General features: G+C 51.6%; 1 protein-coding gene across 1 annotated transcript in view; it reads left to right on the top strand.

Annotated features, from left to right (window-relative positions):
* Positions 1-14,162: 14,162 nt before the first annotated feature.
* The window catches only part of CAV3 (caveolin 3), a 3,888-nt gene continuing 1,723 nt past the window's right edge, over positions 14,163-16,327 (top strand). Inside the window, exons 1-2 of the mRNA XM_029958266.1 lie at positions 14,163-14,352; positions 15,296-15,335. Coding sequence (XP_029814126.1) covers positions 14,188-14,352; positions 15,296-15,335 — 205 coding nt within the window. The 5' untranslated portion in view covers positions 14,163-14,187. The remainder of the gene's footprint in view (positions 14,353-15,295; positions 15,336-16,327) is intronic.

Raw genomic sequence — 16,327 nt, 5'->3', positions numbered from 1 at the left:
GAGAGCCCAGCTGCACTCCTGACTGCTCTGAGGTGCCCTTACCATGGAATCACAGAACCACAGACTGGGAGGAATTTCCTCTCAATATGTAACCTAAATTTTCCCTCTTTCAGTTTGAACCCATTACTCCTTGTGCTATCCTACAGTTCCTGAGGATGGATGACTGATCCCAGGAGTACAAATAGCTGGGTTTTGTTCTTTTGGGTGGGTACAAGTAGTGTTTAGTGGCACTTGGCCATTCAAAACACACAGTCCAGCCTGATTCAAGCAGTAAAAGCAGCTCTTGCCAAACCCAAGTGCCAATCCTTCATCTTGAAGGTGTAAAAATACAATCATCAATCCAAGTAAAAAAACACTTCCTTGCCAGGGCCAGAGTTATCTTTTCTTATCATTAAGCCATGAATGGAAGAAGCAATAAACATAACAGTGCACCAAAATGGTGGTTGTTCCAATGAGTAAAAATAACACTGGCAGAACAGGTTCATGTGGCAGAAACTTCCCTAAAAATACAGAACTGCAAATAGCACTCCAGTGGGTGTAAAATGAATGTGCTCTCTGGCATTTGCAGCTGGAATGCCAGGATGTTGCCAAGCTCTGGTCCCACAGCAGGGTCAGGTCAGCAGGGCCCACGGCTGCATCTGGGGCAGGGTCAGGTGCTGTGTGAAAGAGGGGTTCAGCAGGAGAGACCTCTGGAAACACCCTCAAAGCACAGTGATAAACTGCCCTGATGTGCAAGGAGCAGGGAAGGTCCCCAGGAGCACCACAAGTGGCACGTGTGGCCCCTGACAGGGCAGGTGATGCTCCGGATAAGGGATCTCTGCCAGTGCTGCTGCGGCCCCGAGAGAGCCCCTCCAAGCAGGCAGGAGCCCAGCGGGCTCTGCCCTGAACGGTTCTGAGATTCCATGCACAGCCAGATGCACTTTTCCCAAAGGATGAATTCTTGCAGCTTGGAGTCTCTCCTGATCAGCTCTGCATTCTCCATCACTGGTCAAAGTCACAGCTGTCATTGCCCTGAGTCAATGCCGGGGCTGGACACCAGCCTTGGAAGCTGTGTTGACTCCCAGGATTTCAGGCCCATAAAACCTATTTCCTTACAGCCTGCTGGGGGAGAGGGGGTAAAATGGGACATCTACAAACACAGTGTCTCCAGGATATTGGGACTCTGAAAGGACCAGCCCCCCCAAAGTCAGGTGTAACCTCTCCTCTGCAGCAGCAGCTCAGAGCCAGCACTCCCTCTGCTGTGCCCGGGATAACACACTGGAATTACTGCAGCTCAGGGAATCACCTGATCCTCTCTCACTGTAAGGGGAAAAGAGACACAGTGCATTCCCCAGGGCCACTCTCAGCCTTTCCTCCCTCCATCCCCTCCTCTGAGCCAAAGCTCCTGGCCGGCTGCTTCCCACAGCTCAAGCAGGCAGAAGTCGGGATGCTCCGTTGCCTCTTCTTAGGAAAAAACACCCGTGCCAGGCCTGAGGGAGCCCCGGCAAAGTTTGGCTGTTTCCTTTAGGAGGCGAGTCCACCAGACACAACTTTCCCGAGGGCGAACGTGAGCCGGGCAAAGGAGGAGGCTGCTCTCAGGGCAGGGGTACTGGGGGAGGAGGAGGAGGAGGATGCTCTCTCTCGAGCAGCCCTCACTAGATGGTGCTGTGAGACTGCAGGAGACCATCGACGGCATCTCCCTCCGCTGCCTTCGCCCCAGGGTTTCTCCTGATACACTAAATATCCTTTTTTCCCCCCCTCGTAGCTCTCCGGAGGGATGTGTTTCCTACAGCGCAATCTCGACGTCACGAAACTAAAAAGGAAAAAAGTATCTAAGATGATAAATCCGCCCCCTGCTTCAAAGACTGATATTGAAACGCTCCTTCCCAAAGTTTGCTGTGCTCATCCTTAACTCTGTCCCGGCTCTCTCTCCCAGAACGCTCCTCTGCAGGGCAGCAGGGAATGCCGGGTGCGGATCAGGGATGTGGGGACAGGGGTGGGAAGCCCTCCTGACCTCTGGAGTCCTCATGTCTCTTCTGAAACACGTGGTGAAACATTTGAAAATTTGGCTTCTTTTGGAACAAAAAATCCCTCTAGATCCCAGAAAAAAAACATGAGTCAAATATCTATGCTTTGTGTAATTTGCTATGGAAAGTACAAAATCCTGTACTTTCCAGTGCAAAAATCATTTCCAAATCACAGTTTGAACTATTTTGATAGCATCCAAATCCCCTATGTCCAGTTCCTACAGTCTCCCACATGCCACTGATCCCAATCAAAATTCTAAATAAGTAATTCTAGTTTGATAAAATATTTAAGGCTGGCATATCTACTGCATCTATTTTTCAGTCAAAGCTCCCAGGAGCAGATCTGTTCTCCAGTCACCTTTATGAAACATTCCTTTCACCTACTTTGAATATTCTGTACAAAAGCTTTTTAAAAATAAAGGCAATTTCATGGAGTTCTACACAGGAGAAAGTTTAAACTGCCAGATCTTACTCTGCACATGTGCAAAGACATTTTCCAGGCCCCTGCTCCCACCATCACTGCATTCAAACCGTGCAAAATAAAGTCAGTTCTTACAGCTGTGGTTCCCCCTCCTCTGATTTCTTCTACCAAGTAGCAAATGCCCAATCATTACTTTTAGGAGGGATATAGCCCTAGGAGTGGCAGACCTGCCAGAGTTCATTAGTGATGTTCTAGAGGAAGTGGAGCCGGAGCCGTGTTTGTGCAACGGCCACAAGGACATTGCTCCAGAGCCTGGGCACTGCTGGTGCCACAGCCCAGCTCCAAAAGGCGCAAACCATCGTCCCTTCTCCCACCTCTGGTCAGGATCCGAGGGCTGGGAGCTCTGGAAGCCAGGCCAGCAGTGCAGATTGACAAAAAAAGTGGCATTTGGCCCCAAGCCTCTCCAATATTTGCTTTTACTATAAAAGGAGCCTTGGCCTGTCGATGAACACGGGGTTGCTGATTTGGTTCCACAGTGACTGGGAAAGCTGAGGGCTGTGTTTTCGAGTGCCCTGTTCTGCTTTTGACAGTTCCAATTCTTTTTAAGCCTCACCTCAGGCTGCACGAGCTGTTCCATCCCCAGACCTGAGCAGGGCTATTTTAAGCCCTGAGCACAGACTCAGTGCCAGGCACCGCTCGTCTCAGAGCAGCTCCATCCCACCAACACCTGGAAAAGCCTGGCAGCAAACCCCAGGTCTCTGGTCTTCTGTATATCCAAAAATACTCTTCCTAAAGGAACAAAGCCAGGCTCAGAGAAGAAACCTGTGGTGGGTCCTATGGAGTTGTGGACACTCCATCCCTGGAGGTGCTCAAGGTTGGACAGGGTTTTGAGCAATTTGTTCTAATAGAAGGTGTCCCTGCCCATGGCAGGGATTTGGAACTGGATGATCCTGAGGTCCCTTCCAACCCAAACCATTCAATGATTTCTATCACCATTCTTATGCTCCAAACATACCACCAACTCCAGTGGTCTAGGTGAGCACCTTTCCCCTTCCCCTCCTCCCTTGGGTTTCCTAGGGTAAATCCTTTTCCCTCCTAGGTTTGTGGAGGCAGAACCATGGAGAGCAAAGCAGCACCAATTGCAGCAGTTCCCAGCTCTACTTTCAGCAGGTGTTGGGCTTGGGGCCTCAGAGGGTCACTTACTATTTTCATTTTACAGCCATTTTACCAAGACAACAAACAACAAAAGATACAGCTTCCAAAGCAACAGCAGTAAAAGCAGACCTGAGGATTTAATCTAAAGCTGCACAGACCAATCCAGGAGCTCTGCCTTGGCTCCAGCTGCTTTATGAAATGGAGACTGGAGCCAAACTGCAAAACGTGTAAGGTTGATACCCAAAGCAGAGACCCGAAGCTGCCCAGAGCTCAGGGTTGTATGAGTGCATCTCCAGCAGCAGCAGGTAACAAATAGCCTTGTCTGAGTCAGAGAGATGGGAGGGCAGGGGGAAAGCACATGGAGTGAGAACCCAGGGAGCGAGGGAGGCTGACCCTCAGCAGACACCAGCCCAGAGCCCCCTTCCAGCTGCCCTGATCTGCAGCAAACCTGGAACTCCCAACAGATGTGCAAACAAAGCCATCCCTTCTCCCTGCATGCACCCTCAGAGCATTCACACAGAATCACTGGGGAAAATTGAGCGGAAAATGTCAATCTGGGGGTTGTGATTGCTCTGGTTGGGTGGGGGAAGGGCACCTGTGGCCAAGAACAGGGCAAGGCAGGCATGAGCACATGAAATGTTCACATGTGTATTTATATTTGCCTGGGAAAAAATACGTTGGAAAATGCTGCCCTTCTGCTTATAACCACTGTGTCCTGAGGATGAATAATTTTGGCTTTTTCCAGGAAGGGGCTCCAAATCAACAATCACAGCAAGGCTTCAGGCTACTCCTCATCACCAGGGACAGGGTTGGCTGAACTTGCCATTTACTCCTGCTGGCACTTCCTTAGGAGGGGCAGGTCAGTGTGGATGTGACTGTGCACACCCTGGACCCCTCAGCTCTCCCCCTCCACTGCTGAGACAAATTGTTCAATCCCAGCTTGTGTCAGAGCAGGGGCACATCAGCCCCTCTCCCAAAGGACAGCAGCACAGGTGAGCCCAGGCACAGCACCCAGCTCAGAGGTTCCAGACTCTCCCCCAACTCTCCCTGCACTCCAGAGGCTCCAGCACTCCTTGCTTGTTTTCAGGGACGTGCAGATTCCCCTCTCCACATCTAATGAGGAGGGTTTACATGATGGAATATGTCAGCCTTCAAAGTGATGAAGTTTTCTTGCCAATTCTTCTTCTTGTTATAAAAAAAAAAGGCAAAGAATAACATTTGTTCAATCCCGTGGCTCTTGCAGTGTCTGTTTTCCTGGACTCTGGCACTGCTCACCCTGCAGGCTGAGCATGTTCTTCATGAAATACCAGCAAGTCTTGGGGCATGACTTTAGAGAGCACCAGAAATAGTGTGTGGAAGCAGAAAAGCAGCATTGCTTTCTTCCACATATGGAGTCCAGTTCCAATGAGGGATTTACACACACAAACACAACCCCTTTTGATTCTGACATAGCTGGGATCTTGTTGACCCTCTTCTATCAATTCATTTTCTTGTTCTATTTTTGGCCATCTTTTGCCTTGACTTCAGTGTGTCTCAGCCACAGCTCCTCCACCAGCCCCCACAGCTGCTCCTTCCTCTCCTGGTGCAGACAGGGCCATCAGGGCACTGCTGACAGCCCAGATCCCCAGAACAAGGTAGACACATGTCCACGTCCCTGCAGCCCAGCCACATCCAGGTGCCACATCTCTCTTGGACATCTCCAGAAAACAACAACTGCTCTGCCGTGGGACTCCTGTCCTGCTCACACCCCTGAGCACTGCAGTGGAGCACTTCCACCTCCCTGTGCCTTCCCTGCTGCCTTCTCCTTGCCTCCTCTTGCACCTCCCTGGGGGTTGGCCCTGTCAGGGCTCAGGCAGTGGCATTTCTGTGTCCTCAGAGGGCTGTGTCACTGTGCTGCTGCCACCACCTCCACTGGGATGGTGTTCCAACAGGTGTGTTCACCTCCTGATGGCCTCCAGAGCTGAAATCAGGCTTCAAAGCCTCTCTGCAATGCCCAGAAAGCTGCACAGGTCCAGGTCTGGATTCAATAGCTCATAAAGATTTTGCCCATCGATATGCCCCCACAGCTGGGGGGATGAGGGCTCACCATCCTCACCAGGTGTTCACCGAGGGCTGTATCACGGCCACCAGCCCATCAGTGCTGAAAGCAGCGGCAGAGATCTTTCAGGAATTAAATTTGTGCACCAAAACTGTCCAGGCACATCTGAGCAGCTGCCACACTGTGACTGGAGCAAGGGTCCCTGTCACAGCCACTCCTGATTTATATGGCAAAGTCAGGGGATGTTATGAATATTAATTCCTTTAGTTCTGTCATAAATAGCCGCAGTCAGCAACACTCATAAAAATACAAATAACCCAGTCTGAACTCCTGGAAAGCTCCATCATAGACCTGGAACATGCTCACAGATTCCAGAATGGCTGAGCCCCACAGGGGTCACCGGGTGGCTTTACCCACGGCAGACGGACCAGCACCTCACAGGATCTGGGAGTTACACACTGAAGGGTAAATTTCCATTATTTTTCCATCCTTCAACACCTTCTCTTGCAGCTAAAATGTTTCTCTGAACAGAGCAGAGCTTGCTGTACAGAGCAGCTTTATTCGACCTGGAGACCCCAGGAAGCTCTGAGCCAAAATTACAACTTAGACACAAATCTAAGACATGGAAGAAGGAGCTGTGGCAGGCCTGTGCACAGACACTCCATGCCCTGACCCCAGAGAGGCACCAGCTGCAAGGAGAGGGCTCCCAGGAGAGCTGTGCCCAGGCAGGGTTCTCACCTGGAGCCACTGGGACAAGGGAGAAGCAGAGTGGGACAGGGACTGTCACTGCACCCAGCTGAGCTGCAGCCTCCCTGCAGCTGATACACCCTGCTAGGGGGGGTTGTTGGATGGATGTGGACTGTCTGAGCTGGAACACCAGAAAGCTGTCTGTAAGATAAAGGCAACGGAACAAAATAAAATCTATTTATTCTATTTCTCCCTTTTATCCTGAGCAGAGCAATCAATAATTTTATGCACTAAATAAATCATAGAATCAGCCAGGTTGGAAAGGACCTCTGAGATCATCAAGTTCCAACCCTTCACTTTTTTTTTAATTTTTTTTTTTTTTTAAATCCAGTCCGGGTTTTCCTCCATTCCATACTCCAAAAAAATCCAGTCCGGGTTTTCCCCATTCCGTACTCCAGAAAACTTCAGCCCGGGCTTTCCCCCATTCCATACGCTGGAAAAATCCAGTCCGGGCTTTCCCCCATTCCATACTCTGGAAAAATCCAGTCCGGGTTTTCCCCATTCCATACTCCAGAAAATCCAGCCCAGGTTTTCCTCCATTCCATACTCTGGAAAACCCCAGTCCGGGCTTTCCCCCATTCCATACTCCGGAACAATCCAGAGGCCCCCGAACAGTTTTGAAGATTCACCAACCATCCCACTTAAAACTGTTACTTAAGTGTAATTCTCCTCCACTAGAATGAAATATCCCTCTAAATGATGCTGCTGAAACTCTGAAAGCCAACAGTGTTCATATACCAGCAAACAAGATATTAAAACTGGTGAGCACTGCTTGTATGAAGCAGTGTAACTGGAATTACACCGGGTAGTCTTGACAAATATCCTGCTTATCACCCAGGGAAAAAAAATGTCATTTACAGTATTAAAACACAGCAAACTGCAGTGTTGGCAATTTGTTAATGGCACATTTAGGATCACTAATACAAGTTTATTCCTGGAGAAAAAAATAAAAAAAAGAACCCAACACATTAGTGTAGTCTTCAAAATAATTAATATGGGATTTAGAGGGAACTGTTTTGAATTCATTTCTGTAAGTAGGCTTCTTTAAGACCCTGACTACCTACCAAGAAGATACTATTTTGATGCTTGTCAAAATTTAATGATTTCAAGGTTAAATTCGTTACTGAGGTGTCCTCAGATACTCACCTATCCAGCTTTGTTTGCCTTAAATGGAATTTTCCTTCTCCATTTAATAATCCAATATGCACCTTCCCTTTCTCAGTTCTTCTTAGACACTGCTGAAATCACCTGGTTCCTACAGCATGTTACAAATGGTTTTGTGTGCCCTGTTTGCATTAAAACAACACAAATTAGATACTGGGTGCTGGCTATGCTCCAGTGGACATGAAAGCATCCACATTCTTCCAGAGTTACAGTGCTTCCTCCACAGACTGGATTTATATCCACATCCAAGCTAAATAAATCATGTACCACAGCCCCTAAACCAGCTCACTTATCACACCGAGTGTGAATAATGAAATGTCATAATATTTGCCCAAGACACGTGGTCTGTTTTGCTTTCAATAAATAAGGTCTAGAAGGGAAAAAAATAAAAATGGAAGTAATGCTTCCTCTTGGTGTTATTTGGTGTCTGGGAATGGGAGCAGCCTCTGGGCTGGTGGGGCCACATTTAGGCTGACAGAAGAAGTGGGAAATTCAGGGGAAACCACCTGCAGTGCCTTCATTTATCAAGGGCAAAGAACTAGAAGATTTCTGGTGAGAGACTCCAGCAATAAGCACCAATTTTTCATCTCCTCTCTGAACCCACCTTCCTCAGCTGCCATTGAGACCAAAAAATCAAACTCTCATGAAGGTCTGAAAACTGCCTCCTGGCAGGACAAGGTCTGTGCCTGGGTCTCACCTCCCCAGAGCAGCGGGAAGGGCTCAGGTTGAATGTCTGTCCCAGTGGCTGCAGCTGGGCCAGAGCCCTGGAGGGCCACAGACCACCGAGACATCTGGGATGCCCTCCTGGGGGGCTGTACTGAGGGAAAACCACGTGTGTCACCCTGCTAGAGCCCTGGGGGACAGCAAAGGGACCTGGGGCAGAGCACATCAAACAGAAATCTGCTCCTGACAGCCACATCCTCCGTGGAATAGAAAGTCTTTCATGTTCAACAAAGACTTTCAGGGCTCAGAAACCACTCTGGCTTTACAGAGCTGGGCCAAGGGTTTTATATTCTTTATCAGAGCAGACAGCTTTTACAGCTGCACATCACCACATCCACTGCTACAGATGAACCTTTCCTCTGATGGAGAGTGAGACAGGAGGCTCCTTTCATGTTACTATATTTGCCAGGCTCTCCAGCCCTGGTTTCCAGCAGCTGTCAGCATGCTAAGCTGGGATATTAGGTGCTCACAAGCCTATCAGCTTTTGCTCTGGCTAAAAGTAACCCCATGGTCACATCAGGGCTAGCAGTACCTGCAGGGACCCCCAGAGCACAGCCCACCCACCAGTGCCACAGGAACACAGCCTGGCCATCAGCCTTAGTTCCAAAATTGCTATTCTGGGGAGGGAGGATGGTCAGCAGCCACACTGGAGCCTGAGTCCAACCCAGTATTCAGCTTTTAGACAGGCATGGCCATACAAAGGAGAACCACAATAGGTCAGAATAAGAGCAGGACAGGGAAGAGCAGCTGAAACCCTCCACATGCAAAGCTCCCAGTGCCAGAAATAGGATCTATGTTCTGTGCTGGGTTATTATGAGACTCATACCACTCCAGGGCTTGAAAGGATTTTATTTGCAGGCATGAGGAGCCTCCTGGCTGTGCCCCAGCCAAGGAGTGTCAATCAGCACCAGCCAAACCCCTCTGCACAGCTCAGCCCCGGCAGCACCCACAGAGCAGCATCTTCCCTTGTTCTGGGCACTCACAGACATCTCTCTGCACAATTCCACTGCCTCCCTCTCCTCACCCTGGGCTGGGGCACACAGAGCCCAGCTTGCTGTCACAGAGGGACTGGCCACTGCCACAGGGAGTTTAGTCCTGACAAGGAGTTTTGTAGCTGGCTGAGCCCATCTGAGCTGAGCCCAGGCCAGGAGAGCTCTTTTAGAGTGCTCATCACAGAGCACACACAGACACACCCTCTTCTTGCCTTAAACCTGTACCACAAAGCCCCTGTTTGCGCTCATTTTCTTGTCGGTGAAACAAATTAACCACCTGGTTTCCCACTGCATACCCTGTAGCTGGATAAGAACACCTCCCTGAGCCATGACTGGGATCCTGCCCACTGGCAGTGCCCCCCCAGTACCTGGTTCCTCATCCTGCAGCTTGGAGCCATGGCCCTCCATGCTGGAAGGGAAAGCATTGTTCTACTGCTTGTTTTTGCATTCTAAAAAAAAACAACTATAACACCAGGATAAAGGCCAGCCAAAGGCAGGCTGGGACCCCCATTGTAACCAGCAGCACAACAACTAGTTAACTGATTATCTCAACTACCCTGTTGGTTATGTCATATGTGATAAATCAAGACAAGACTTGCTCGATAAGGAAAAGCAAGTGAGGCTATTTTAAAATGAAAATCCAAAGGAATTTAGAGTGCTGGTGTGAGAGAGAAGAGCTGAGATTAGGAGGCGACATAAACACAAGCTGAAAGGGGCCACTCCAGAACTGTCCTCCCGCACCTTCAGCAGAGGAGGAACAACATCCCATGAGTTACCCAAAGCTGGTTTTTATTGGAGCAGCCTTGGCACCATCCAGGGCAGCACTGCAAAGTGCCTGGTTCAGCTGGGGCAGGTGAGACTCCACTGCCAGAGACCCCCCAGCCCTGCTCAGCCTCAGCTCCATCAGCCAGAAGGGTGGCTGCTCCTCCGGCCCCCAGCACAGATCTATCCCCCCTAATCCGATGCAGGACAGCCATTTGTTCAACATTTTAAACCCAACTTTGCCCACAGCCATAAGAACATGCTTGAGAGGGAATTAGCAGCAGCCACTCACGGTCTCAGTTAGTGCCTGCCGAGCTGTGTAACAGAAGATGCAGTTGTAGATGGTTCTTGTGATACTCAGAGCACTGGCACCATTAAAAACACAGCATTGAAAGCAGAAACTCCTCAGTACCTGTGTCTTAATGGGTTCCATCTCTTCTCCACCCACCTGCTGTGTCCCTGCTGGAGGGCAGCCCTGTCCTCAGGGGCCAACACCCCAGACCCAGGGGTCTGGTGGCAGCTGGTGCACGCCCAGCATCCCTGTGACTCAGGAGACAGGTGTCCAGAGCAAAAAGCAGCTCACAACTCACACTTAAGACAAAAAGAACTGTTGATTTTAGACCATGGGATGAAAGGCAGCCTCACACATCTGGTGTCACAGCTGAGCTCTGACGCCCTGCAGGGATTCCCAAAGAACAGGATTTCCACCAGGACAGCCCAGGCTCTGCTCTGTGACCCCACACTTGCCCCCTTCAGCTCATGGCTGCAGAGGTGGCAGCACCCACCTGCCCTCAGCCCAGCAGAGTAGAGCACCCACAGCATCCCACCAGGAGAAGGTCTCCAACTCCTCTCCCAGCACTTACAACAGAGACCAGGATGCAGAGAGGTTGGGTGGTTGTGTATCACAGGGGCATGAATCTGATATTCATAGACTTTCTCTGTCTTTTAAAGGGCAAGACTCTTTGAATAGAAACAATTTAAGACAACATCTTGAAAGATAAATGAATGTTCTTCTGTACTTCCTCACTGAAATTTAATTTTAATTGATATTAAACATGACAGAGCTTCTACTCAAACTTGTATTTGCCAGCCATGACTTCCACTGCCACCACAGCCCTGCCCTCAGCATCCTCTGTGCTCCTTAGTCCTTCAGGGCTGAAGGACCAGCCTAAACCCAAGAGCCCCCCTGACCCTTGCAGGAGGCAGGACACCAGCCCCAGACCCGAGGCAATGGTGGGGGGAGCAATGGTAACTACAGGGGGAAAATCATCACCAGGTCTCCTACAAATGTTCTCAAAATGAAAGATTTGGATCCCAGTGCAGCTGGGCACAAATTCCAGCAGGTGTCCATGGATGCCAGCTCACATCTGGATGTGTGGAGGAGCACTGAAGGGAGCAGCACCCACTCCAAGCACTGGAGCGAAGCAAGCATTTCATGGAATGTTTGGGTTGGAAGGGACCTTAAAGCTCATCTCATCCCACCCCCTGCCATGGGCAGGGACACCTTCCACTATCCCACATCGCTCCAAGCCCTGTCCAGCCTGGCCTTGGACACTTCCAGGGATGGGACAGCCACAGCTTCTCTGGGCAACCTGTGCCAGTGTTTTACCACTTGCAGTAAAAAAACTTCCATAGCATGTCTTGGGAAAGTTCTGTCCTGCAGAGCACATGGAGGGACCGGAGCAGCCCTGAGCAGGCATCTCCTGCTCTCCCCCTGCCGTGTATGTGACTCTCCACTTTTACACAGTGTCCCATTCACAGCCTTAACATGCTCGGAAATACATTTATTTATAGCATCTACAGTGCAACAGAATATTCTCCTCCCTCTTCTTGCTACTCGAGACATTTACTACCTGCACGTTGCCCACTGCGTGGGTGCACATTCTCCTCCTCCCACGCCTGGGACACCAGAGCCCTGTGCCCGGGGCACAGCACAGCCCAGCCTAAAGACAGCCAGTGACTCATGCCATCAGAAATCCCACCCGGAGCCAGGGGCAGGGGAGCCCCCACTGCCCCCAGCACTGCACTGCTGTTCCCTGCACACCCTGGGGAGGGGCAGCCAGCTGAGCCCCCCGACCACGGGCAGGGCAGGCACCCAGCCCCTCCCTCCTGGGCAAAGCCTTCCAGGTGGGACAGGCCAGGAAAATCAGCGGAGCCTCCTGTCTCACTTCCCCTGTCCAGGCCAGCCCTGCAGAGCAGCTGTGCCTCCTAAATTCGGCGCTGGCTCCTGGCCAAGGCCTTGCCCTGCCCACAGATCCGCACGCACTCAGCTCTGCTCGCTCCAGAGCACATTCCTGGGCTCCCAGACTGCGGAAAACAGCTGATTTTGCGAAAACATCCTTCACAATCTGTCCTGAAGAGCTGAGCCATCGAGCAGTTGGGGCCACAGGGCTCTGACAGAGGACACAGCCAGGAGGGAACAGGTCTGGCCTTGGAGCTGCTGCCCAAAGCTTTGGAGCGTGGAGAGGTTTTATCTCCACCACCAGCCCACCCTGGGTTTGGGCTCTTCCAGCCGCCGTGTAGAAGCAGAGGGAGGTGCAGGGATATGGAACCAGTGCTGCCAAAGGGTTTTCTAGTATCCTTTTGCCCAGGACGGGGGCATTTCTCTCCAGAAACAACCTGCCCAGATCTACACCCACAGCCCCACGGTCATATCCCTTTCCAGAGTTTGTCCCCTCTCCATAGGTGCCCCCTGTGCCTTTGCAGGATCCCATGAGTTCACATTGTTACTTGCCCACCACAGTTCTGCCCTTTCTCTCCCCACAGGAGTCAGGGAGGTCCCTGAAAAGCTGCATTCACCTCAGTTTCAGATGTACCACACCCCAGAGCATCACCACATCAGCTTCCACTAGAGCTGAAATGCCAACAAAAACAGCTTCCAGATCAAGGCACCAACCTGACACCAGAAACAAATACTGAAAAAAAGGAGTTTGAGAAGCCTGGCAGCCTTGGACCTGCAGTCACACTCAGCCAGGCCCTTGCTATCACAAACTCTAGAGGAAAAATGAACACATCTGGACTCCTCTGAACACCACATTGGACTTCTCAGCTCAGTGAAAGATCCCAATCCCATTTTTACACTATTATATCAAAGGTCTGGAACAGCCCCATCACAGTGGTGAAAGCTGAACGCTCCAGGCATGCAGCCACATGGGTTTGATAAAGACAGCACTGCCCAGGCACTGATGTTATTGGAAGGCAGCAGAGCCTTTTGCCTTAAAATATTTCCCCCCCAGTGCCAGCTGAGCACAAGGGCTCTGAAGCAGCTGCTTCCACACTCAGTAGCTTCGGGCACCTCAGGCTCCTTAAGGAGTCTTGTCCATCCCTCCCTCTCTACCTGTCCTTAAGGACCTAAACATCCTTCCCTCTCTACCCCTATTTTGTGGTTTTTTTCACAAAACCATTACTCTTAAACAAATCTTCAGTTCATGAAAGCCAAGAGCACACAGAAGACATTGAGAATTATTAGTAAAATACAACCCAAGCTGTATCTTCATTAGCATGCTAATTGTCACTGTGGGCAGTGTCCATGGAGGAGGTGTCCTGACCACTATGGATCTGTGGGTTGATGTCTTGTATTTCCTCAAGTTTCTCTGGTTGAAAAAGCTGGAAACAGAGGCATCCAAGGTGACACCACAAGCCTTCTCCTGGGCTCCAGAGGGACCACAAGCCTCACTGGCCATTCCAGGACAATGTGGCTTCTCTGGGCAATATTTATAGACAAGATTCCTGTCTCCCTGAGCTCCTTCATTTACAGGTTTGTAAACAATTTTCCTCAAACAACACTTTCTCTCAGGCTTTTGAGGGCTTTTGTCCCAGTTTGGTCACCTTTACTCCTACACAAGGAGAAAATCCCACTGGCACAGCTGGGCAGGGGGTCTGCATACCCGCCCCCAGTGCCACCCCCGCCGTGGCTCAAAGGCCACCAGCCACCCCCACACATGCCATCCCCCTGAGGTGGCAGCGGGGGCTGTCCCCAGCCAAGCCCCTTTAAGGGACACTTCAGGGCGGCCGCAGGAGCCATGACATTAATTTTAGCCTGGAGCAGGGCCAGGGGTGCAGGGCAGCTGCTGCGGGCGGCGGGGGGGCAGTGCCTCCCACCCTGCCCTGGCCGGGGCCTCCCCCGGCACAGCCCCAGCTCCCTGCGGAGGCTCCGGAGCAGAGCGGGCACGGGACAGCATGGCAGAGGAACGGACCGAGCTGGAGGAGAGGATCATCATCAAGGACCAGCACACCAAGGAGATCGACCTGGTGAACAGAGACCCCAAGCACATCAACGAGGACGTGGTGAAGGTAGGGCTGTCCCCCACGGGGCTGGAGAGTGGCACTGGAACCGGGATTGAGGTTTCAAATGTTGGTCTGTGTGTGGCTCGACCTCAGACAGGGCTGTCAGTCCTTGTCCACGTGCCCCGAGAGGTGCCATCCCCGGGGCTACTAGAAGGTAACAGCCCTACTGCCTGGGCACCCAGATGCCAGGTGGGTGGCACGTGGGCTCCAATTAATGCCGTATTTCCCATTCCTTGAATGTGCTCTCCAGTTTTACAGAGACACCCTCCTTTGTACCAGTAAGTAGAGAGCCAAAAATAACACAGAAGTTAAATATCAGTGATTAAAGGGGAACGCTGGAAAAAGGCTGCTGGTCATCAAGACACAACAGTCTCAGTACCAGCATTTGATGCATGTTGTCCTGTTTGCGGGAGGCTGTTCCCCCCCAGGGAAGCCCAGGGGTGCAGCAGTTCCCCAGATCCCTCCCTCTTTTGCTGACCAAGAGGAACTCCCATTCCAACTCCTGGTCTTCCTCTAAGCTCTGTTAGAATTGTGTCACAGATAATTCCAGCCCAAAGGAGAACAGGAGGAGGTGGAAGGGTTTTGTTAAAGCTGTGTTTGAGAGGTTGAAGCGGATGTCACACCAGCAGGGACAGCATGCACCGAGCTGCCCACACAGGCTTTGACCTTGACTGCACTGGTGCAACACAAACCTGCATTTGGGCATTAGAACCCTGTCACAGCTACAACAATGGTGTGCTCAAATTAAATCCCTCTGGATGAGCTGTGACAGTGACAGCCATCCACAGGCACCCCCCTGGCACCGCGAGCCGTGCCCACGGCAGCTGCCCGACACCTCGGGATCCCGAGCACATTCCCAGCAGACTGTCCCACATCTGTGCTGCTCCGTGCCACTGCATCCCACAGCCTTGGCCCGGGACTTGGAAAGGTGCCAGGCAAAGGGAGCACCACCCTGTTGTGAGCAGGACAGCCCTCAGCCGCCCCCCCCAGGGCCAGGCAGAGCTTTGGGACACACACCTACAGCCCAGCTTGGACACACCACTGGCTACTACTGGGGAGCAAGGCAGCACCTTCCTGACCATCCGTAGTCCTCCCACCTCTTCCAGCCTCTTTACCCCACCCCACCCCTGCCTTTTCCCACTCAAGGATCTCTGAAGTCACAAAACCCCTTTCAAGCTCACACACTCACATGGCCACACTGCTGCCCCCTCAGCACTGGAAGTTTTCAGAGCTCAGGCTCCCCAGCATTCCTCCACCATAAAACAGCCCAGCCAGTGTGGCTGGGGAGGGAGGGCAGAGCCAGCCCCAGGACAGGAGCACAGCTCAGCCCACTGCTGCTCCACAGCATCCCAAAGGACAGCCAGGGCTTCCTCGCTCCCCTGCAGGCAGGGGCACACTCCAAACACCCACATGGATACCATGGCACACCTGGAGCACAGCAGGCAGGGAGGCAGGCAGCAGGAGAGCAGGGAGATGAAGGGCTCACCTGGTCGTGGATAAACACCTTGAGCATCACGGAGCACCAAGCAGAATTTGGGACTGTTACCATGGTGGCATCAGCCAGAGAGGCTTTGCAGAGCTTCACAAGCCTCTTCCAAGCACAGCAACAGAGCAAACCATGGCTGGACTTGGTGACCTTAAAGGAGCTTTTCCACCCTAAATGATTCCATGATTCTGTAAAGGAGTGGTACCTTGTGTGTGCTGGCCCCTGAGAACCTCCAGGCAGTGCCCAGGATCCAGGGCTGTCGGAGCCTCAGCCTCCACTGCTCCTCCAGACCCACTCCCAGTGCAATGCCAGCAGAAGGGGCACTGCTGCAGAGCCTCTGCTCTTATATCCCACTGTTCCCTGTGTTAATTGATCCCTAATGAGCTTGTCAGGCAGCTGGGCAGTGACCTGGGCTAGTCTCCAGCACACCTGGGCTTTCTGGGGCTGCTGACAGCACTCCAGGACCAGCGGTTTGGGCTGCTGATTCCTCATCCACCCCAATGCTTCTCCCAGCTCCAAGAAATTAAAGATGATGCGGAGTGATTT

Source organism: Manacus vitellinus, unplaced genomic scaffold, assembly GCF_001715985.3.
Source record: "Manacus vitellinus isolate BGI_N305 unplaced genomic scaffold, ASM171598v3 scaffold_14_pilon, whole genome shotgun sequence".
NCBI lineage: Eukaryota > Metazoa > Chordata > Aves > Passeriformes > Pipridae > Manacus > Manacus vitellinus.
The sequence above is the reverse complement of the archived record's forward strand: the minus strand, read 5'-3'. Positions and strand labels throughout refer to the sequence as shown.